Source organism: Podarcis erhardii (genome assembly GCF_964252035.2).
Source record: "Podarcis erhardii genome assembly, chromosome: 2".
Classification (NCBI taxonomy): Eukaryota; Metazoa; Chordata; class Lepidosauria; order Squamata; family Lacertidae; genus Podarcis; species Podarcis erhardii.
Genome location: NC_138498.1, coordinates 114,749,374 through 114,773,969, shown reverse-complemented (window position 1 = coordinate 114,773,969; position 24,596 = coordinate 114,749,374). Strand labels below are relative to the sequence as shown.

General features: G+C 48.8%; 1 protein-coding gene and 1 long non-coding RNA gene across 3 annotated transcripts; both read right to left on the bottom strand.

The window, feature by feature from the left end:
• Positions 1-75: 75 nt before the first annotated feature.
• Positions 76-24,596, bottom strand: PRRT1 (proline rich transmembrane protein 1). 2 transcript variants are annotated; one of them, XM_081853920.1, is made up of 4 exons: positions 24,305-24,596; positions 7,436-7,848; positions 5,548-5,673; positions 76-799 (listed from the first exon to the last, which is right to left on the bottom strand). In XM_081853920.1, the coding sequence occupies exons 1-4, from the start codon at positions 24,321-24,323 to the stop codon at positions 623-625; spliced, it is 735 nt and encodes a 244-aa protein (XP_081710046.1). In that variant the 5' UTR covers positions 24,324-24,596; the 3' UTR covers positions 76-622. The 2 variants fall into 2 exon arrangements, with proteins under 2 accessions (XP_081710046.1, XP_081710045.1); XM_081853919.1 differs by having other exon boundaries at positions 5,548-5,724; positions 24,305-24,593.
• On the bottom strand, positions 15,361-17,390 carry LOC309334417. Its single transcript, XR_014153086.1, has 2 exons — positions 16,342-17,390; positions 15,361-16,005 (listed from the first exon to the last, which is right to left on the bottom strand). It is a non-coding gene; the product is annotated as an uncharacterized lncRNA (long non-coding RNA).

Genomic DNA, 24,596 nt, shown 5'->3' with positions numbered 1-24,596 from the left:
TGCAAGGCTGTAATGCAGGAAGGGAGAACTGGCTGATGGAACAGCAGCAACATTGGCAGAGCGTCTTACTTGGCCTTATTTCACGTGGTGGAACTGCCAGAAAGCAATTGTGGATACAAAGGGGTGATGCTTAATGAATACACAGGTGCGGTGCATTGTCCTGTAAAACGGGCAGTAGGATGCATGCAGAATGCAGCAGAAGGAAGGCGGCTGTTGCCATGGGCACAAGAGAGCGGAGCCTACTCTTTGGGAAGGAAGGAAGCAAGCAAAGTATTCTGGATTAAAATAAAAAATTTAAAAACCGGCAGGATGGAAAATTCGTTGCGAGGAGCCCCAGCTGACGGGCCCCCTCCCATGTGTCAGCATTCAGTCTGAATATCGTCTTCCGGAAGTCATTTTGCTGAGAATACTGCCGAGAGCTTTGTGGGAGACGGTAGCCAAGCATTCCAAGTATTGTTGGCGGTGGGGGAGGAGACGGTTGCTAAGGACCGCAGGGGAGACGGTTGCCAAGGACCATCCTTGGGAGCAATGGTTGCCGGGGTGTGTTGTCGGTTTCCTTCCAGGGCTGTTGACACCAGTTGCCAGGGGCACAGGAGGAGTCGGAAGGCAAGGCTGCCGGGCGCTAGGGGTCCCAGTCATTGTCATGGTGCTGGGCAGCGATGATGATCACTACAGTGAGGATAGTGCACAGGACCATGGCTGCGATGCCCACAGCCAGGCTGATGAAGGAGAAGTTGCGGGCCTCTCTTGAGGCAATTTCTGCTGATACGATGTCGCCGCGGGCAACCGCAGTCCGCACCTGAAGAAGTGAGAGGAGAATGATTATTTCATGTACTAATGCCAAAATAGGCTTCTGAGCAGTTTACAAAACATACAACCCAATTATTTGATTGATTGATTGAATTTATACACCGCACTGTACCTGGAGCTCTCAGGGCGAATCACAGAATAAAATCAAAATATAAAACCACAAAATACATAATAATAATAAAAATCCAACAACCCCCCCCCAAAAAAAAACCACATTTTAAAACGGCATAGGGATTACCTGTTCTGGGGGTTCCCCCAGGACTCTGCAATAGATTTGGGGGTGGGAAGAGAATGGGGTGGGAAGAGCTCTTCCCAGGCCCTTTTAATATCCTCCCATTTTTTGTTAGCCTCTGTTAGACTGTTCATCTCTTCCCTGTCCCTGTTTTTATCCACTGGACTGTTTTAAGGGTTGTTTATTTTTTTAATATGGTTTCAGCTTTCCAAATAGCTCAGTTAATTGATTGTGGTTGTCTATGGATTTTGTTCTCTGTGCTGGCTATGGATTTTATTGTGGCATCTTTGTGGTACTTTATTTATATTTTTGACTTTCAAAAGCTGTTTTTAATTCTCTGCAAGTTGTCCGGAGGCCTGTGTTTTGCGGAACAATTAATAAATAAATAGTTTGGCTGGAACTTCCTGTGATCCTTCTGAGCGTGCCGCTCAGGTCCGGATAACTTAACCTTGAAACAGAACGAACTACGCCGGTGTGGGAACTGGGCCCCAAATGTGTAAAAGGAAATTAAAAAGAAGAAGGACAAGGGGAGGCCAGGACAATTCCCAGGATTCCCTGGGAGAAGCAATAAGTTATACTAAGAAACACACCCCATTGTGTTCAAATGCTTAGACCAGGAGTGGAGAGTCTTGGGCCTGTGGCCCAAATACAGCCCTCCGGGTCTTTCTATGTGGTCCTCAGGATTCTCTCCAAGCCACAGCCCTCAAGAGCCCTGCTCCATGGCCTCCTTTGCCTGAAATGTGTCACTGAACTGTGAGAATCCCTTATGCTTGCCTGGATAGAGAGAGGTGTATGTGTGGAAACTCCTTGACCTATGCAAACTGCAACATTTCTCCTATGAAAATAGAGATGTCCCCTCCAACATTTCTTTGATCAAAATAGGGATGTCCTAAGGAAAAGCAGGACATTCTGGGATCAAGTGAGAGACCAGGGTGGCTTCTGTAAATCTGGGACGGTCCCTTGGAAAATAGGGATACTTGGGAGGTCTACCTATACATAACTGGGATGTTGCCTACATTACAATGGGAAGAGTCACATCTGTCACCCCACCCACTTTTGCCTGTAGCCCCACCCATCACTGACATCTGCCCCCACCCCACCCCACTCCCCTATGAGGCAATGTGGCCTTCAGGCTGAAAACATTTCCCCACCCTAAGCTTAAGGGTAAAGTGACCCCTGACTGTTAGGTCCAGTCACGGACGACTCTGGGGTTGTGGCGCTCATCTCGCTTTATGTGGCCAGCATGACTAAGCCGCTTCTGGCAAACCAGAGCAGCGCACGGAAACACTGTTTCCTGCCAGAGCGGTACCTATTTATCTACTTGCACTTTGACGTGCTTTTGAACTGCTAGGTTGGCAGGAGCAGGGACTGAACAACGGGAGCTCACCCCGTTGCGGGGATTCGAACCACTGACCTTCTGATCAGCAAGTCCTAGGCTAGGTGGCTTAACCAACAGTTAACTCCATTTCGGACTGTAGCAAAAACCAGTTTGTAGCTTTTAGAAATCGCTCCACGAGCACTTTCCTAACATTGTCATCTTCATAGCATGTTCCCAGAACGCTTTTCTCTCTGAGTAGGAGTCAGCGGCCGCCAAGCACCAGAGTTACATGTTATTTATCCTTTACGGGTGGGCGGGAAGGCAGGCAGGCAGAGATGGACTCGGCACCTCAGCTGGAGGCAAGAAACCTCACACTCTTCTAGCTTGGTAAAATGGCTGCCAGCCTCCTCTCAAGCACGGGATTATTTCCAGAGCACAGAACGATGTGACTGAGTACAAAATGTGTGCGCGTGTGGGAGGTGAGGGGTGCCAGCCAGACGTGAACAGGGAGTGCGCCAAGCATATGTTCCTGAGGAATTAAAACTGTTTCCTTTTTCCCCATTTTAACTGCTTGCATATTCCTCAAAATCTTCAGCACATTTCTGCGGATGAAAAAGGGTTGCTTACCGCTCACAACATGGGACAGGATTTACCGTTGTGACAAGATTAAGACCTTCAACAGCAACGGTGTCGGTTGCCACCCTATTCAAACCCATTGACTGCATTACCCAGCAGGGTTTCGTGACAGCCGTGATCATCGCGACCACGGGTCCCCAGATGTCGTTGAACTACAACTCCCATCAATCCTGACCACTGGCTAAGCTGCCATGGAATGATGAGGGTTGTAGACTGTAGACTGACAGTGGAACTGTCTACCTCGGAAGGTGGTGGACTCTCCTTCATTGGAGGTTCTTAAATTATGGTTACCAGACGTCCCCATTTCCCAGGGACAGTCCCTGGATTTACAAATCTGTCCCTGGACAAAATCCATCCCTGGAATGTCCCCGGATTTCATTTAATGTCCCCGGATTTATATTTTAAGATTTATTAGTAGGGAATGAATGTTGCGTGATTGGTTCAACAGCACAAAACACATCATATGGGGCTTCTGGAGAGGCAGTAGCTATGGGCCTCATCAAACCTAAATCTGGCCCTGGTGACAGCCCTTGAGATATGTGAAGATGACTAGGATATCTTCTCTCAGTCTCCTCTTTTCCAGGCTAAACATACCTAGCTCCTTCAACCATTCCTCATCAGGCTTGGTTTCCAGACCCTTTATTATCTTGGTTGCCCTCCTTCCAGCTTGTCAACATCCTTCTTAAACTGTGGTGCCTAGAATTGGACGCAGTATTCCAGGTGTGGTCTGACCAAGGCAGAATAGAGTGGGACTATTACTTCCCTTGATCTAAACACTATACCTCCGTTGATGCAGCCTAGAATAGCATTAGGTTTTTGCTTTTGTTTGCTAATGCAAATCCGCCCCCAACAGAAATAGCAAATACATTTTAAATAAGACTGAAACCCTAACAAAGTGGACACTTGTGGTAAAGACCCATTCACCCCGCTGAGGAAGCCTGTTGGAACAGGAGTGTTACGTCTTCCATGGTATCGGAAGAATGCAGATAGTAAGTGCTGGTTGTATCTTTGCAGGCACAGGAATTACCGTATTTTTTGCTCTATAAGACTCACTTTTTCCCTCTTAAAAAGTAAGGGGAAATGTGTGTGCGTCTTATGGAGCAAATGCAGGCTTTGCAGCTATCCCAGAAGCCAGAACAGCAAGAGGGATTGCTGCTTTCACTGCGCAGCGATCCCCCTTGCTGTTCTGGCTTCTGGGATTCAGAATATTTTTTTTATTGTTTTCCTCCTCCAAAAACTAGGTGCGTCTTATGGTCTGGTGCGTCTTATAGAGCGAAAAATACGGTATGTCTCTCATGGTGCCCAGAGAAAATGCCCGGAGATTGGTGGCAGCCTTAATGGGGGATAATAGAGAAAAAGAGGGCCTGGATTCGAAGCTCATAAGAATGATCAGTGTACCCCCAGCGGTATGGGCAGAAGGCCCCCCTCCAGGAATGGCAAGAAATAACCATACTAAGGTTTGGGCTGCCAAGAGCAATAGGGAGCGATAATGGCCCAGCCTTCATACACCACATCTTCCAGGGGGTGAGCCAAGCTCTACGGATTAATTGGAAATTGCATACAGCTTAGAGGCCCCAGAGCTCAGGGAAGGTTGAAAGAATGAATCGAACCTTGAAGAACCAACTTGCCAAATTGACTCAAGAAACCGGAACACCGTGGCCAGACATGCTCCCAGTTGCATTCTTTCGGGTCCGATGTGCCCCTAACAAGAGAACTGGGCTCGTACCATACGAGCTGATGTATAGACGTCCACCCCCATTCGAGCTGCCCATGGACACTCAGCCCATTGGGGATAAAATAACACAGGCTAAGATACAGTCTCTTTCACATGTTTTCTCTTCTCTTAACAGGTGGGCCCTCCAGAGGACACTGTGCAGCCTTGCAGAGCCAGTTTGCCCCTATTGTTATGTACTGAAGTTCTCACCCTGGGCCAGCTGGGGGATACTGTAGATAGTTTTTACTCAGGTTCACATATGCAAATAAGGGATCGAAAGTAATGTTCAGTGATTGGATAGTTACAGAAAGTGGTTACAGTTACGTTGTACTGGAGCTCTATATAAGCAGGCTGGCTGAACCCTTCAGTTCAGTTCTGTTCTGGCCTGTGAATAAACAAGAGCTGTTTGGAGAATCGCTGTGTCATCTGATATGTTCACCCACAACTTAACACCTATAGTCCGGGTGATTCTGTCTGGGTGAAGGAGTGGAACGCTACCGCAAAGGCTTTCCCACAGAACAAAGCCAACCCCACCAAAAGCCCTACTCTGAGTTACTGCGTAGCAGGTTTCTGAGATCTTTGCAGGAGAAGCTCTCCTATAGACTGCAGCAATCTGGGTTTATAAGGGATAAGGCAGTCCCTCCAGTAACCTGGTCCTGAGCTGAACAGGGCCTTATACGGATAGCTCAGTTGGCAGAGCATAAGACTCATGATCCCAGGGCTGTGGGTTCGAGCCCCGAAAGATTCCTGCATTGCAGGAAGTTGGACTAGGGCTCCTTCCAAGCCTACAGTTCTATGATTCTTGTACCTCCCCTCTTCTCATCCTCAGCTGCTCACCTGCACGGCCTTGATGATAGCAATGATCCCTGTGGGCCAGAAGCAGCAGATGGTGGTGAGGACCGCGATGGGAAGGTAATCGTGGGGCGGGCGCCTCGGTTCCAGGATGGCGATGCCGGGGGTCATCTGTGTAGGGGACAGAGATGGTGGAGGTGGAGGGTTGGCCTGAGGGTAGGCCTGCAAGCAAGAGGGGAGAAAAGCCGGTGTCACGGGAGGAAGGAATCCCCATTTTGCTTCTCTCCGGAAGTGTCAAAGGTGGCCTAAAGCATTCAGGTGGATTTCATATTGTAAACCCCTCGCAAAGCATTGTTTGTTGTTTAGTCGTTTAGTCGTGTCCACCTCTTTGTGACCCCGAGGACCAGAGCACGCCAGGCACTCCTGTCTTCCACTGCCTCCTGTAGTTTGGTCAAACTCATGCTGCTGGCTTCGAGAACACTATCCAACCATCTCATCCTCTGTCGTCCCCTTCTCCTTGTGCCCTCAATCTTTCCCAACATCAGGGTATTTTCCAGGGAGTCTTCTCTTCTCATAAGGTGGCCAAAGTATTGGAACCTCAGCTTCAGGATCTGTCCTTCCAGTGAGCACTCAGGGCTGATTTCCTTCAGAATGGAGAGGTTTGATCTTCTTGCAGTCCATGGGACTCTTGAGAGTCTCCTCCAACACCATAATTCAAAAGCATCATTTCTTCGGCGATCAGCCTTCTTTATGGTCCAGCTCTCACTTCCATACATCACTACTGGGAAAACCATTGCTTTAACTATGGAAAGCATAAGCCCGGCCTAACTGCTGTTTGTAATGCACCAGGCACATGAATGGCACAATATATGTGAATAAACACTTCCAGGACTGTACCACTTCGGGATGCCGGTGGGAGACAGGGTTCTAGGGATGGGGAAGAATCTTGATTCACTTAAGTTTCTTAGATATTCACTTATGTTTTTAGATGTGATGAAACTGCGGGAGGCAGTGGAAGACAGGAGTACCTGGTGTGCTCTGGTCCATGGGGTTACGAAGAGTCGGACATGACTAAACGACTAAACAACCACAAATGCCGCCCAGAGTGGCTGGGGAATCCCAGCCAGATGGGCAGGTTATAAATAAAATCATAATCATAATCATAATCATAATTTAAAAGGCAAACCTGTCAAAAACCACACTTTCCAGAACAACGCACAGACTGAAACACGGCCACCTTTCAAACTTTGCTCCAGATTTTTGCAGTGCAGTTCTCTATCCAGATAACGTGCACACAAATGCAGGTTAAAGTGTGCCTAAAAATGCATAAATTAATGACAATAGCATGCAAAAACTCATAATATAGGTGACTCCCCACCTGTTCTGGCACCCCACATATATAAGTGAAAATTGCGTAAGTGGGGAGCCCCCTCTAAATGCCCTCTTTGCCACTCTCTCTCCAATCCAGATCAGAAATACTGTAGCAAAACTAGCCACAACTGGAATTGAAGCAGGAGGCAGGAGCACAGCTGTCAACTTTTCCCTTTTTAAAAGGGAAATTCCCTTATTCTGAATAGGATTCCTTGCAAGAAAAGGGGAAAGTTGACAGCTGTGGGCAGGAGAATGCGAGGGAAATTGGTGGCTGTGGCTGCTGCGCTGCCCCAAATTTCAGCTATTAGGAGGGAAGGCTGAGCAGCATAAGCAAAGCCCTGCCGCGCATCCAGCCTCTTCTCTGCCCTCACTGATGTCGCCTCTGGGCTCCGGGAAGGGTCTCTTCACAGGCCACAAGAACTCTCCGGCTCTCTCTCCCCAATTCCAGGTATGAATTAAATTATTTAATGATTTCCTAGTGCCGCACATATACGCAGTTGCCCGTAAGTTGATCACACCCATAAGAAGCCCTGCAGATTGCCCACTACCATAAACAACTCACCGCCCCTACTGGGTAGACCGGAAGGTATGCCGTGCACGGCTGCAGCTGGACGGGGTATCCTGGGTGCATATAGCCTCCGATCGGTAGGGTCCCGACCGGTGGATGAGTCTGCACGACGTAGCCCTGAGGGGCTCCATTGAACTGAGTTTCCTGCATGTAGGGATCCGGGGGGAGGCGCGGCAGGGTGGCAGAATGGTGGCGTGGCGGGCGCGGCAGGGTGGCTGATGTAGGGGGAGGGCGGGGCAGGGTAGCAGCCCCTCCGAGCCGGGGCAATGTGGCAGTGCCTGAGTGGACGGTCGTGGCAGGGGGGTCGCTGTAGCCGGGGATGGGGGCATCTTGCGGGGGTGGAGGAGGCGGCTGCAAAGGGGCATTGTAGGGGGGAGGAGAGGTGTGGGGGGCGGAGTCGGGGAGTCCTAAGGAGGAAGGAAAAGACAACATGGGGGGGGGACCACAAAGAAGAGATTTTAAAGGAGCATCAATATACACCCAGCAGCACAGCATAATTTGAATCATTGGACTTAGCTGGTAAGGGATTGCCCCAAAACAATAACAACAACCCCCAAACAGGACTACTTGTGTCTTTTCCTTTGCCACGAAACCTCCATTTCAGCAACCAAACAAAGGCACATTCATTGAATGTATCCAGCAACACTGTCTTGAATTCAAATCTCGTCCACCAATGTGCTTGCAATCCGTCTGAGCTTCGTGTTGCCTCCAAATCTGATACACATTCTCCCCATTCTGGCATTCAGATGACTGGTGAAAACAGCTTTTGGAACAAACGTACCAGACCTATGTAATGCTTTTCTCTTAGCTCAAATAAGTTCTAACGCTGGTGGAATGCCCTTTCGATGGAAGCCCAGCTAAACATCAAAACACTCATCAGAGAGATGCAATGTGACTGCATCTTACCAGGCTGATGTATAAGGGGCACACCATGCTGTCATATTGAACAAAGCCCAGAAATGAAGGTTCACAGTCTGTATTTTGCAGGAGAGACCCAAGCTTTAGGTTTGCACAATTAAGGGCCCCTCCAGATGTCCCTTTTTTTCCAATAAGCATTCCTCATGCTCTGTGCTCAGGATACTATTGGGACATTATACACAGCTGCTTTTTCAATATCATTTGCAGCTGCAAAAGCTTTGGAGTGCTTTGCTTGCAGTAAGTCAATGATATAGTACCATTGGGGAAGTACGGCAGAACTGCAGGATGGCATAACTGCCAAGTGTCCTGGGAAAAAGCAGGATATCCTGGTTTTTTCTTGTGAGATTATGGCGGCCATTTTGGGTGCTGTGCTGTCGCGCTGCGCTGTCACCCCAAAAAAAACACTTGGTGGGCAAGAGCGAGTCATGGGTCATATGACTCATGTGGGGGTGCATCCCGGAAGATTAACATCCCAGTTTTGGGTGGACTGTCCAGCATAAATCCACCACTAACATATTATTATTGCATTGATTGCAGGCACTAGTCAGGAGGGGCCTTTTTGCAGTCTAGAAAGTGACAGAGAAAGACATTGCATAATGTGGGATGAATGAATGACTATAACTAGCAGTAAGATGTAGGAACACCCTGCAGGTCTATCAGGATGAATGCTCCTTGCCATATAACCACCGTGTAAACAAATAAGAATGAAGGCTTTCGAAAGACTGGATCTAGACCAGACTTCCTCAAACTCGGCCCTCCAGATGTTTTGAGACTACAATTCCCATCATCCCTGACCACTGGTCCTGCTAGCTAGGGATCATGGGAGTTGTAGGCCAAAAACATCTTGAGGGCCAAGTTTTTGAGGAAATCTAATCTAGACTAACAATCATGTAAGCTTTGAACAGGCAAATTAGGATGGATGCTGAATAAGCAGGTTGCCTGGGGGAGCCCTTTGTTCCAGCATTAGCTAACTAATTTCGTTTCTCTGCCTTTCCCTAAGCTACGATCTTCCGTTCTGTGTGTCTTTTCAGTTTGCAAGCCTGAGGGCAGGGTCTCTGTCTCACACTTTAATCAATGCAAGTTGTTTTTTTGGAGATCACAGTTGACTGAAAAGCGAAGTGGATCGATGGAAAATGACTGTAGCATGGAACCAGGGAAAAAGAGGCAGGCAGTGGAGAGTGTATGTCAGGGACCCTGGGGAGACTGAATTACAAATGTCTTTGGCCTGAGGCAGGAAACTAGCCTAATGTGCTGCCTCGACAAGCCTGGCTTGGGTGTTTGCCGCTTCCTCCTGAAATGGCAGCCAGTTGCCGCCATTTTGTTCAGCCTTCCATGCACTCTACCCACATGTGCCCAAAGGGCTGTTCTTAGGTTTTCCCAGCTGAGCCACACAACCTTGGTCAGCAGAACAGATTTTTATCAGCAGGTGCCTTCTGGAAGCTTTGGACCAAAGCTGTGGCTGATGGAATTCGTAGGCTGAACAACCTGAAAGGAACCGAGGCTGGTCAAGGCTGTCCTAGGCCCACCAAGACATGCCAACAAGGAGTAGCAAGCAGGCATAGCAGCTGCGTCCTGGTCACTGGTTCAGGGGTCTGCTGCTCAATGGTCCACTAAGACTGCAGTGCCTGAGGCTCACATGAACATGGAGTTGCCTTGTATGACAGGAATGGAAGAACTGTAGCCCCCCTGAGGTAGTTGGACTCTAACTCCCGTCCTCCCTGATCATTCGCCTTGCTTGCTGGGGCCAATGGGAGCTGCACTACAACAATACTGGAACATACCCAGCAAGTGTCCTGGAAAAACTGGGAACATTCCATTTTTTATTGTGAGAGAACAGTGGCCATTTTGGTCGCTGTGATTTCACACCACAATTTCCCCCAGAAAAAAAGGCTCCCCCCCCCCAGGCTATAATCTTGTGTGGCACCCAAAAATGTGTGATTTGGGCACCGTGCCCCCCGCAAAAGCGTCTTTTTCCAGGGAAAATTGTGGTGCAAAATCATGCAAGATCATGGAATCCAAAATGGCTGCCGTTCTAGTGTGATTTAAAAAAATGGAAGACGGTGTCCGGGAAGATTGCATCCCATATTTTGCCGTCGCTGTGTTGGAGGGTATGCTGAGACACCCCCACCTTATAGGAACATAGGAAGCTGCCTTATATTGATTCAGACCCAGCTCAGTACTGTCTACACACCAGGGGTTCCCAAACTGGTCTGTGGACCCCCATTGCTCCTCAAGGTGTCCCGTGGCATATCTGCATCAAACATAAAAAATATTTTTAATCCTGTTTTTATTTCTCCTTTTATTTCTTACATCCATGGACTGCAAATGGTAATGTAAGAAATAAAAGAAGTAATAAAAAAGACAATTAGGAACTATGCCGCCTCTAGCACAGCGCATTGCAATTGCTACAACAGGCAGAACAAATAGTTAAGTGGTCCGGGAAGACCCTCAGCTATTTTCAAGTGGTCTGTAGACAGGGAAAGTGTTTGGCAACCACTAGCGGCAGATCTCCATGGCTTCATAAGGGCCTAGGAAGAGCCAGCAGCCCATTTAGTCCAACACCCTGTTCTCACAGATGCCTGTGGCCAGTCGCCATGGAGATAGCCTTATCCTCTATGAATTTGTCCAGACAGCGAGACTTTTCTAATCCTGCTTGGAGGTGCTAGGGATTGAAGCTGAGGCCTGGCCTTCTGCATGCAAACAGATGCTCTGACACTGAGCTGTGGCCCTTCTGCGCATGACTTTGGTGCGCTCGGGCCTCAGAATAACTCTTTTCCAACAGGCAATATGAAACCTCTGGATCGGCCAGGCCTGGTATAAAAGTTAGGAGCCTGACTGTTGAACTTTAAGGTTTCAGCATCCACAGTGCTGGTAGCTCAACCCTTCTTGGCTGCAGCTGTGGAGCCCATTGTCCTTCTGTGCCTGCAGAGCCCACTCTTCAACATTTGCAGCCTGGCCCTGGCCTCAAAAACATGAGGGATTTGTCAACAGCCGCCTGGTGTCAGCGCTCTGCCTCGCCCGCCCGCCCCGGCAGTGATCCTGAAGGAGACAACTGTCCTAGCTGCACAAAGAGCCATTGTTTGCCTAACATTCCCCACGGCTGTTTATTCCAGAGTCAAGCCAGGCAGGGCAAGGCAAACCACCTCAGGCAGCGTATTCAAGGGGTGGCAGCTTCTCCAACCCTTCCTCCTCAGTCCCCAGGCCACTTTCCTCCGTGGGAGATCAGAGCGACATGCTCCACAGGCCTTCCATGCTCCCACTGAACGGCACTATTGCTCTCAAGTGTGCTGGATAATGCTATCTAATGGCCTGCATGCACACACACATACACAAAGCACACACACACATAAATCCTGGGAAGTGTCGTCTGTTAAGGCTGCTGGGATTGTAGCTAGGCCTACTACAGTTTCCAGGATTATTTGAGTGGCGCGTGCTCTAAATGCATGGTGTATATGCAGTTCAATTGCCGGCACTGAACTGCCAGTCTAGTCAGCTTCTGTCCAAGCAATGCGGGTGAGATGTGCAGGAGGGCAGTTTTGTCCTTTCCCTCAGGCAGCAAATTGTCTTGGGCCGGCTCAGATCCAGGCCAAGGGGAGAGAAACAGGGATGCCCAGCCATGTGGTGTGTGGCCTACAGGCTCCCTCATGATAACAGCCTTTCTCTCTGGCGTGGACAAGAAGGGAGCACTCATCCCTTGACCGGGGAGAGACTCAACAGCGAGGACACACCATTTCGGACACGCCGTTTCAGAGCTCATGAGCGGGGAAGGGATTTTGTGGGACAAGGTGTCGGGAAGGGCTTGTACCACGTGGAACAGCCGACGCTTGCTGGGTACTGTCACAAAAGTCGGGTGCCTCTGTTTCTCTCTGCTGAGCGGTGGCAAAAGCTCATGGGGCTCCAGCCATCCCCACAGGAGAGAGTGGAAGACATGATGGAGACTGTCATAAGTTTAAGAAATATGGTGTACGGTGGTACCTTGGGTTACGAACTTAATTCGTTCCGGAGGTCCATTTTAACCTGAAACTCTTCTTAATCTGAGACGCGATTTTGCTAATGGGGCCTCCTGCTGCTGCTGCGCCGCGATTTCTGTTCTTATCCTGGGGCAAAGTTCTCAACCCAAAGTACTACTTCCAGGTTAGTGGAGTTTGTAACCCGAAGTGTTTGTAACCTGAAACATTTGTAACCTGAGGTACCACTGTATCCGCCTATTTACACCTTTGGTTTGCATGGAGGGAGTCCTGATCTTACTATCATAGTTATTTCAAGAGTGCATCCCTAGAGTCCAAGACATCTCTCCCAGTCAGCTCTGCAGCCAGCCTGCCCAAAGATTGGTCCCAGCCTTCCTTCCTTCCTTCCTCTTCTTCCCAGCAACCTTGGCTACCACACTCCCTTTCCCTGTCACCTCAAACGTACAGTGACCCCAGGCAACCTTCCAAACATCTGTCTCTGTCCATTGCCACTGGCCCTCAGAGGCCCTCAATTGTTTCTTAATGGCCCTAGCTCAGCCGGGTCCTTTTACATAGGCTAACCCAGGAATTCCTCTGCAGCTGGTATTTCTCCCTTCACATCCTAAATACAGTGGTACCTCGGGTAACATACGCTTCAGGTTACATACGCTTCAGGTTACAGACTCCACTAACCCAGAAATAGTGCTTTAGGTTAAGAACTTTGCTTCAGGATGAGAACAGAAATTGTGCTCCGGCGGCACAGCAGCAGCAGGAGGCCCCATTAGCTAAAGTGGTGTTTCAGGTTAAGAAGAGTTTCAGGTTAAGTATGGACCTCCGGAATGAATTAAGTACTTAACCCGAGGTACCACTGTATGCAAAATCCTACCATTTATTAGTTTATAGGTTTTAGCCTCACCCACTGAGAAAAACCCTATAACAATACATTCCCAATTAAATTGCAAATGAGCAACGTGAGCATTCATTGTGACTTTTCATTATTGCTGTCTCGCAGCATGGTGTGGTTGCCATTAGAGAGGGGGAAGGGTGTGTGTCTCAGGGTCTAACCCTTCAGGTGCTGCTGGACTCCAGCTCCCATCAGGCCTCAGCCAGCATGGCCAATGGGCAGGCATGGTGGGAGTTGTAGTCCAGCGACATCTAAAGGGCCCACAGGTTCTCAATCTCTATGTTAGGGGGTCAGATTAGAACTGGGGAGACCTATGTTCAAATTCCTAAGCTAACAAGGTGACTTGGGGCCAGTTACTATCCCTCAGCCTAAGATAACCTCCCAAGGTTGTCACAGGGATAAAACTGCAGAAAGTTATTGACGTATAAATCTAAGAATGATATGGGCACAGAGGAGCCCATCCCCTGAGTCTGCCTGTGACTAAGGCATAGCTGTCAACCGTCCCTTATTTGGCGGGAAACTCCCTTATCCCAGCGCCGTGTCCCGCTGCTGTCCCGGATTGATGATGTCCCTTAAATTTCCCAGGTTTCATGCTCGCCCGGCTTGGGAGGGAAGCAGCGGCTCGGGGTCCTCCGCCGCGCGAGAGAGAGCACGCACGAGCTGCCGCGTCTCCGTCTCTCCCTTTCCCCCCTCAGGCGCACGTTGTGAGGAGACAGGTGGGTCCGCCGCGCTGCCAGGGGAAGCCGGAGGCGGTTGAGGAGGCGGCCTGAGGAAGGAGGAAGAGGAGGCGATGGGGAGGGACGCAGAAGGACGGCACTTCAGTGGCTGAAGCGGCGCCGCAACCGCCTCATGCCGGGCTCGTGGGCAGCGTGGGCAAGAGTCTCTCCCTCCCTCTCGGGTGGGGAAGGGCCGATGGAACTGATAAGCTAAGCAAAATCCTTTATTTTGGCTGCTGATCCCTTATTTTCGAGGCTGCTGGTCCCTTATTTTCAAATCTGTAAGTTGACAGCTATGGACTAAGGGTGTGCTTTCTGACTGAAAGGGCCAGCACAGTGATGCATGCAGAGATGCAGCAAGCAGCCTCCTCTGAGAGTCAGCGTGCCTCTATCAGGAAGAGTTGGATGATGAGTTCACATCCCATGCAGAGATGCTGCAGGAATGCCCAGCTGCGGCGCAGGCTGATTTGAAAGAAGCAAAACTGGAGCAACAAATCACACAAAGACTCAGCAGGGTCTGTGGGTGGGTACTTTGGTCCTGCAATTACCTCCTCCAACATGTTCGCTGTTCCTCTGGCAGCGCACTAATGTGCTCCAGCCCACAGTTACTGGCCTGAATTCTCCCCGTGCTCTCGGGCGAGGTGGCTCTTCGTGGTCATACCAAGCCCAGTTAATTACCTGAGCCCCTAAATGCACGGCAGTCTCTCCCTTACCTCTTTCCCCTTGATCGAAAAGGAACCCTGCTGCAGGCCCGTGCTAAGAGTCCTGCCAGGGAGCCATATAAAACCCTGGGCAAGAAGCAAGTAAGTTACCAACATCTGCACGGGGCCTAAATCCACGCTCTGGCACCTGCTTCACCCGAAAGGAGCCGGGAGATGGGCCGATCTGGTGCAAATAGGACAGTGATGGGGTGCAGTGGCAGCCCCCGTGGCCATTGCTCCTGAGCACTGCAGCCAGACTGACCTGTGGCACCATCTCCATGCCACATCAGACTGACATGTATTGATTACATTTATATCCTCCAACTCAAGGGGGCAAACATGGTTCTCTTCCTCCCCATTTTATCCTTGAGGCTGAGAGATTCTGACTGGCTCTTATGATTAACCCAGTGAGTTTCATGGCTGAGCAGAGCAGAGGTTTGAACCCTGGTCCCAGGCCTGACACTCTAAAAACTACACCACCACTGGCTCTCATTAATCCTTTGTTGTTTTCTCATCATCATCATCAGCAGCAGCAGCATCATCATTATTAGTTATTAAACTTATTTGTGGCTCTTTCCAACGTGCTGCCTGCATTAACTTTGCTTGCCACATATATATATATGAGTGTGTGTCTGTCAGTATGATATGATCACTCTGTATTGTTAGATTTTAGGATGGAGTGCTGTGCTGCCTACGTTCCCTTAAGTTCGTATATTCCTTTTTTTGCCCACCAGCTCACTACTTTGTGTCAAGCTCAGCTTATTTCCTGACTAACAGCACCATTTACTCAGCTGCACCTAAAGTATTCCACGGCACAGTTTCCCTTAATGAGGAGGTTAATCTGATTCAGCTTAATATAGCAAACAGGGGACCTTAATCGTGCCTTCAGTGCGCATTTATGCTTCCGTTGATCACAACGGCAACTTGCTCTTCAGCACAATAATGTCGCTTCCGGTGCCTTTGAGGATTGAACTGGCTCATTGCCTGCTATTTTATGGGGGTTCTGGCACACCTTTGTCGACATGTTAAATTCTAATGTGCTTTTAAAAGGGTATTATCTGCCACTGACAACCTTGGCCCAATAACTTTTTTAAAAGCAACAACAACACACTCCTCATTGGCTTAGAAACGAATACTGCAATTAGAAACTAAAAGGAATTTTAGGCACCCTCCTTTAAAAAAACGGGGGGGGGGGGAATATGATGTTGTCACCATTCTTGTTCTCTTTGACAGAAACATAAAATCATGACTGACAGTCTTCCTGTTTCAGTCCATATGTGTGATACTTGCTGCAGCCTGCGGCCTTGAAATCTTATTTGCAGCACATGTTCTAAGAGCATTTTATTCAGAAACTAGCACCACTGAAAATCAGTGATAACTTTATAAGGAAGGGCTTGTGTTGAACGCTTCCGGAAGCTCTGCAAACCCCATCTTGGTAGTCGATATATCCCCATGATTACGGTAACTGGTAGTTGTTGTAGCAAGAGATCATGATTGCACAGTGGTACCTCGGGTTACATACGCTTCAGGTTACACAATCCACTAAGCCAGAAATAGTGCTTCAGGTTAAGAACTTTGCTTCAAGATAAGAACAGAAATCAGGCTTCAGTGGTGCGGCGGCAGCAGCAGGAGGCCCCATTAGCTAAAGTGGTGCTTCAGGTTAAGAACAGTTTCAGGTTAAGTACGGACCTCTGGAACGAATTAAGTACTTAACCCGAGGTACCACTGTATTTACTTGCTTTTATATCCGCTAATCGGCTTGCTTTATCCTTATCTGGGGGCTTGAGGTGCTGGGCTCTGTGCCCAGAAAGGGGCGCTATCTGTAAGATTTGGGTATTTGCCACCTATGTCCTCTTCTGGTCAGGTGAAGCGATGAGAAGTACCTGGCCAAGTGACATATGCTGCTTTGTGTATAAAGAATGTACGGTATGAATGTTTGCTTGGGAACAGACAAGCCCCCCCCTCGCTGCGGTGTCTGCCCCACATCTATAAAGGCTGAGGGACTTGGCAGGCTGCTTTGCTATTAAAGAACATCTAGGCCTTTATTTAATAAAGCACTAGAACTGATCATTCTGATACGTTCCCCACCCATACAATTCCCCCCCCCCATATTACATCACAATATAAATAAACCAAAGCCATCACCACATCCTCCCCATCCCCCCATCTATCCATCAATCAAACCTAATATTCTTTTGTCCCTCCCCCACTCGATTTCCTCTACATTCTGAGATTACATTTATATTTGCATTTACAATCTTCTCAAATCTACTATATATTCTTATTACTGTATCTTTCCTTACTGATTTACCTTCCCTCAGATACTTTACATTTCAATCTAGGCATATCTTTTTTTGAGCAATATTTTGCCATATATTCATCAAAACATTCCCACTCCTTTTTTAATTTTTGATTCTTATACAGTGGTACTTCGGGTTAAGTACTTAATTCGTTCCGGAGGTCCGTTCTTAACCTGAAACTGTTCTTAACCTGAAGCACCACTTTAGCGAATGTGGCCTCCCTCTGCCGCCGCGCTGCTGCTGCACGATTTCTGTTCTCATCCTGAAGCAAAGTTCTTAACCTGAAGCACTATTTCTGGGTTAGCGGAGTCTGTAACCTGAAGCGTACTTAACCTGAAGCGTATGTAACCTGAGGTACCACTGTAATAGCTGTTAGTTTTGCCAGAGTTAAGTATTCATTTAGTTTACAAATCCATTCCTCCCTTAAGGGTAGAGTTTGTGACTTCCGCTTAGCGGCAATCACTACTCTGCTGTACTTGCATATAAGAAGTCCCCCCCCCCACGGTATCTCTTCCCCTATCAATCCAAGGAGATATACCTCTGGTTTTTTTATTATTGATATTTTCGACATCTTCTTTAATTCTTCATGACACGTTTGACACCCTTCTTTGGTATCCCTGCACCCAAGCCCTCCTTTGGGCCTAGTTCAGTAGCAAACCATCTGATTTGAATGCAAGAGGCCCCAGATTCATCTCCAGGTGGGGCTGAGAGTGCCCCCCTTCTGAAACCCTAGAGAGCTGCTGCCAAACAGTGCAGGCAGTACTGAGATCGATGGGCCAATGGCGCAAGAGAGAAGAGAGGAAGATGATGACAATTGTGCAAGCGGAAATCTACTGAACACTTTGGCTAAAAACTCACTTCTGTTTCTAGACCCACCCAGCATTGACATGTGGCCCTCAGAGAGTTGGCCAGAAGGGAATTCGGCCCTCAGGCTGAGAAAAATCCCCCCCCCACCCTTGCCCTAGAAACCTAGGAACTACCAACAGAATGACAAACGAGATCTCCAGCAATTTGCTGCCCTATTTAACAGCATCCCAAAATCAGCTGCCTCACGTCGCTGAATCACAGGCTGGCCCTGCGGCCACATCCACATCCCTAACCAGTCATTACGCTCTGGGTATTTTTGTCCAGTTGCCCTTTCCCTTCAAATAGCAGTTCTGCATTAAATTACGTTGGCGGTTTGTTTGTTTGTTCCCCCCATGGCATCTTTTAGAGAGGCGGTCCCATGAGTGTGCAAAAAAGGAGGGCAGGTACACAACACATACCCACACGCACCGACACACAATTGTACACTGACAGTTTTGCAGTGCGGTAAATATATATGATCCACTTTGGGGGTCATACAATTGCCCTCTCTACACACAGAGCACACAAAATAGATCTTTACACACACTCACTCTCTCTCTCTCTCTCTCTCTCTCTCACACACACACACACACACACACACACACTCCAAAGTAGGCCATCCCTCCAGAGGGTGAACAAATTCCCATTATGGGTTTTTTAGGTCACTTTGTTTGTGCCTGCCTGCTTTCTATTTATAGAGGGAGAAGGAAGATGTGTCCTGGGGGGAGAAGAGAAATGGGGTGGGGGGAAGGTTGTAGGGGGGTTAGGTGAATGAGTGAGTGGATTACAAAAGGCACATGGAGAGGTTTGTTGGGATTCAGATGCCCGGTCTCGGCCCCCACACAACCTGGGCAGGTCGTTTTCTCCCTCGGCGTCAGTTACTGGCCTTTAAAACCGAGAGCATCCCTCTCCCAGGCAGGCTGGTTGTGGTGGCGAGGATAAACCAGCTTGTAAGATTCCAAAAAATTCGTAAAGGTTAAATGGGGCATAACAGCTCAATGGCTGCTAACGTTTCAGTGCCAGCAAAGGACGAGGTCTTTTTTATTAACCTCGCATTCCCTTCAGGACCGAAACCATTAGCAAACAAAGCCACCCGTTCTTCCCCCCTGTTTCCGAATATCTCATCCGTCAATCCGTAATGAGCAATAATAGCACAAGGGGCATGATCCGGGAAATGTTAAGCTCTTCTAAGCCGCATTGATTCCAATTAGAGCGGCGGGCACGTGCGGAAGCGTCTTGCCGTCCAATCGATGGGCTGAAGTGCTTAACTTTGGTGGAATTAAGCCCGTTGTATTGGCCTAGGCCTCTTCCTAAACGTTCAGCGGTGCTTACAACAGCGGTGCGAGGTAGGCTAATATCATTCCTATGTCTCTGGAGGCGAGGCGGAGAGATCGGTTTTGCTTAAGGCCCCCCTGGCGTACAATCTTAGGATTCAGAAGTAAGTCCCTTTGAGCTCAGTGGGAGAGTTTAACATTAAGTGCGTATAGGATGGCAGCCTTGGTGAGTCAGTGGCCAAGAGGTGACGTCTGAATTAGGGACTCCCAAGCATGCAATTCTTTGTCTCAGCTACTATAATGCACAGGTCTCAAAAAAATGGGTGTGCACAGATCCTCCAATGTCCGTATTTTCCAGTCCCAGTCCCAGATTTACAGAAGCCACCCTGGTTTCTTTTTTGATCCCGGAATGTCCCGCTTTTCCTTAGGATGTCCCTGTTTTCATTGGAGAAACATTGGAGAGTATGCACTCTCAAGCCAAGGAGATAAGAAACAATACAACCTTTAGTAGACTTCTGAAGGCAGCCCTGTATAGTTTTATTATGCTTTTATATATGTTGGAAGCCACCTACAGTGGCCGGGGCAACCCAGTCAGATGGGCAGGGTAATAATAATAATAATAATAATAATAATAATAATAATGGAATAGGAATTATTTTCATCAGAGAAATGTTGGAGGGTTTGGTGTGCAAATAATAATAATAATAATAATAATAATAATAATAATAATAATAATAATAATAATTTATACCCCGTCAATCTGGCTGGGCTTCCCCAGCCACTCTGGGTGGCTTCCAACAAAATATTAAAATACAGTAATGCATCAAACATTAAAAGCTTCCCTAAACAGGGCTGCCTTCAGATGTCTTCTAAAAGTCTGGTACAGTAGTTATTTTTTTCCTTGACATATGGTGCGAGGGCGTTCCACAGCGCGGGTGCCGCTACCGAGAAGGCCCTCTGCCTGGTTCCCTGTAACTTGGCTTCTCACACCGAGGGAACCACCAGAAGGCCCTCGGCAGTGGACCTGAGTGTCCGGGTAGAACGATGGGGGTGGAGACCCTCCTTCAGATATACTGGACAGAGGCTGTTTAGGGCTTTAACGGTCAGCACCAACACTTTGAATTGTGCTCGGAAAAATACTGGGAGCCAGTGTTTCAAGACCGGTGTTATGTGGTCCCGGCGGCCACTCTTATGTGGTCTAGCTGCCACATTCTGGATTAGTTGTAGTTTCCGGGTTACCTTCAAAGGTAGCCCCACATAGAGCACATACATATATGTATGCAAACAGGAAAGAGCAGAGTGTGTATGTACGTGGGAGAAAGGAAGGCTATAGAAGGCCATGAGGTAAATTGGGAATTGGGGCTGGGAATCTTTTGCAATGTGAGGGCCACATTCACTTCTGGTCAGGCTTCTGAGGGCCACATGACAGCAGTGGGCAGGGCCAGAGGCAAAAATGGGTGGAGCAATAAGTTTACCTTCCTACAGGAGTGTAGTTACTACACACCGCACACTTAGACACACATGTTTTTCTCTGTCCCTCCACCCAGACAAGCAAGGGCCATCGTCAGAGTTCAAGGACCTATTCCAGCCAGGCAAAAACTCTCAAGGAAGGTGCAAGGCAGGGCTGGCGGAGTGTGGGATTGTCCTCAGGAAATCTCCAAGCAGCTGATGGAGAGCCCTGGAGGACCACATTCAGCTCCAAAGCCTAAGGTTCCCCACACCCAGGTTGGCAGTATAGTGCCCGCTTGCAAATTTCCTACACACTGTTGTGTAAGTGTGGGACGTAGGGTCACGTAGGTCACGTAGGTGTCCATAAAACCACCCACGTGACCCTGGCATGTCATCCTGGAATGATGCGCATGTTCAAACGGGCTGACATCCTTTGTAAGTATGTTAAATTGCCTCGTTAGTTCCTGTAAGGGTATTTTAGTTCTGGTGGGGCATAAAACAGAAGGGATTTCTTAAGGAGCCCTTTTGGAGTGGCAGCAGTGAGTGTGTCTCTGTGGAAGTTTCAGCTTCTGCCTGCTGCGTGTGTGCACCTGCAAGTTCAGGAACAGTTGTGGAAAATACTTGTGCGTGTCCATGCCCATGTGTTTGTGTACGGTGTCGTGGGCTGCATAAGCGCAACATGCATGAAATACATTTGTATACTAGGATGCAGTGTGTTGGATTTCTGTTGTGCTCTGTGTGCATTGATTATGGGCTTTGTGTTAGTACTGACAGGTTTGTGTATGTGTGTGGGCACCACATATAAATATAAATGTGTGTGGGCACCACGCATATAAAGCACACCCATCATGCCTTCTCCCAGAAGGCATGCCTTCTCCCAGAGAATCCTGGGACCTGTAATTTGTTAAGGATGCTGAGCGAGCACTGAACGAGCTTTAAATGTATGGCGTTTGTGGTATATGGCAGGGATGGGGAACATTTTTCACTCCAGGAGCCGCTCCCCCTTCTGGGGAACTTTCTGGGGCCCACATTCCTATAGCAGACAAGGCCAGAGAAAGATACGGATGGAGGAAGGAATGCGAATTTTACCTTTGTACAGTGGGCTAATTTCCATCTAGGCCAGAGCTTTCCATGTTGGGGGACACACTTTTTAGATACACATTATTTCGCGACACAGTAATTCAGTTCTACTAGCAAACCAAAGGTTAAACTAAACCCCTTTCCAGCCCCCGGGAGGAGCGCAGGGAGCGTTCGCACGACACAACTGCAGCCGATACGCTAACACACAGTTTGGAAAGCTCTGATTTAGGCAAACAAAAGCCATTGTCAGATATCAAGAGCACCTTCCAACTCCTGGATACTGTGAAGTAGGGCAAGTGAGGGATGCGGCCTAAGGAGAGGTGTGTGGCCTCTGGAGAGTTCTGAGGGCCAAGTAGAGAGGCATGGAGGGCCACATTCAGCCCCAGGCTCCATACATACCCCAGGTATCAGATAATTTGTGACAGGATAAAAGAACATGCAAAAGCTGTGTCAGAGAATTTGTGTTTTGGAGGTTGTGGTCCGACTTCCTTTGCAAATGATGGGAAAATGCAAAGGCCAGAGGGAGCTATGTTTACATGATAGCGGTGCACGGGGAGTGTGTGTGTGTGTGTGTGTGTGTGTGTGTGTGTGTGTGTGTGTAATATTGACAAGTAAGGTGCTGGAGGAGACTCCTGAGAGTCCCATGGACTGCAAGAAGATCAAACCTCTCCATTCTTAAGGAAATCAGCCCTGAGTGCTCACTGGAAGGACAGATCCTGAAGCTGAGGCTCCAATACTTTGGCCACCTCATGAGAAGAGAAGACTCCCTGGAAAAGACCCTGATGTTGGGAAAGATGGAGGGCACAAGGAGGACGACAGAGGACGAGATAAGTTTGACCAAACTGCAGGAGGCAGTGGAAGACAGGAGTGCCTGGCGTGCTCTGGTCCATGGGGTCACGAAGAGTCGGACACGACTAAACGACTCAACAACAACAACAAAAAAGGGAGAGAATTGAGTTCTGATAGCTCAGCTGGTAGAGCATGAGACCCTTAAACTCAGGGTTGTGGGTTCAAGTCCCACGTTGGACAAAAAGATTCCTGCATTGCGGGGGTTGGACTAGATGACCCTCGTGGTCCCTTCCCAATTTACAATTCTATGATTCTGTCTGATTGACCAAAGGTTCATACCACATTCCTTCCTTTTCTTAAATGCAAGTAGAGTCACAATGAAGGAAAGTCCTTTAGATAGTCTTAGGAATTCTGGATGCACTTGAGCCACTCCTTAAATGCCCAAGCCGTTCCTTCCATATCAAGGGAAAGCCCTTCTTTAGATGTCACCCATTTGCCATGTTGGATTGGGTTGGTGGCGGCTCAAGTCCAGTATCCGGAGGGCACCCCAGTGGCCACCCTCATTCTGCATGTGGATGAACAATGTACACAAACACTGGGACCCACAGAGACCTCTATACCCCCTGCCCCAAAGGCAGAATCCTAAGCAAACAGACCTAGCCTGACACCATTACTAACACAGAGACGTTGTGCGGCTCACACCTCAAACTACATACGATACATAAATACAGCCTTCTCTCCATGGCGAAAATTCAGTTGCACATTCCTCAAGGCAATATACTGCGAGGCAGTATAAACAGAAGCGGCTCCGCTTGTCAGGTCAGGTCATATCAGTGGCATAATCCCTCTGCTCTCTGTACCTGCCGGATCCCATCTCCCATTTCACACCCTGCATGATACACACACACACACACATCCCGAACACCCAGACACATAACAGATGACATCACAAAGTGATGCGCACACAGTTGCCCCCGGCACAGGGCTCCTGCTAAACAGTCTCACGCCTCACACATGGAATTTTGCATCCCTCACCCGTTGCACACGCTACCTGTGCCGGTGACCTCTGTGGAAACATCTGATCAATGCACAAGCCCACCCAACTCTCCAGAACATCAGCTATCCTCCTTTCTGTGCATGTTTGAGGGAGAAAAAAAACCAAATAATTGCAAGCACATTACACACACACGGTTGAGGCTAACTCTCATTTTCTCAGAAATTAACGGGCCTTTGTTAGCTGTATTTATTCATTTCAATGGGGTTACTCTGAGCAGGACTAGCCCTGATGCAATCTACAGGCCCTGGCTGGCTGCACAACCTGGCCTTTGGAAAGGCCATATCTACAGATACCTTCAGCTTCAGCACCCCTCCTTTGCACACCTGTCAACACAACCACACGGGCATTTTCCACAACAGCTCCGCGGCACAAATCCCAGCAACCGAGTGATAGGCAGGCATGGTTGCGAGAGGAAGAAGCCTTCTGCAGGCAGGCACCCGCGCAAGAACTGCGCTCCGCTCCTCACGGCGGACCCATGCTCCCTCACCCTCTCAAATTTCTCCTCTGCAAGCTGCATCCATGGACAGAACATCGCACCGGAATATTTCCATCCTGCACAACGCGCAGCATTCGCACGACCCCCTCCTGACAGCACCACACACGGAGGGATAATTCCCACACACAGCTTGATGGGCACATGTGCAACCCCCCCCCAATATATACGTATATATATATATCAGATCTGCACCAGAGGGAATGGCACATGCTATATATATAAAAACAATCTTCATGTGCCATTCCCTCTGATGCAGATCTGATCTTTCCCCCCCTCCCTAACCCCACCAAGCGCCCACCTTGCGCCCAGCTACCCAGGCGGGCCCGATCCCCGCCTGATCGTTCTCCACCAGCAGCATCCTTTCTTATAACAGACCCTTCCTTCACCTGTTTTCTCCGAAGACATCTCTGCCGCTGCTCTCGACGTGGCTGCCACTCTGTGTCTGTGTGTCTGTTGTGGAGGCGGGTTGGGGGGAGGTTAGAGACCCACCGGAGGAGGGAGAGAAAGCTCTCTGCGTCACCCCCCACCAGAAAAAGCCTCCCTCGCCGTCTCCTCCTGTCTCTGCCTTGCTTTGCCTCCCTCTCCCTCTCCCTCCCTCCTTCCCCGGACGAGCCACGCGGCTCTTGCTGTCCCTGCGAAGATGATGGGGGGCGATGGAGCGAGAAAGAGGCGCGCGCG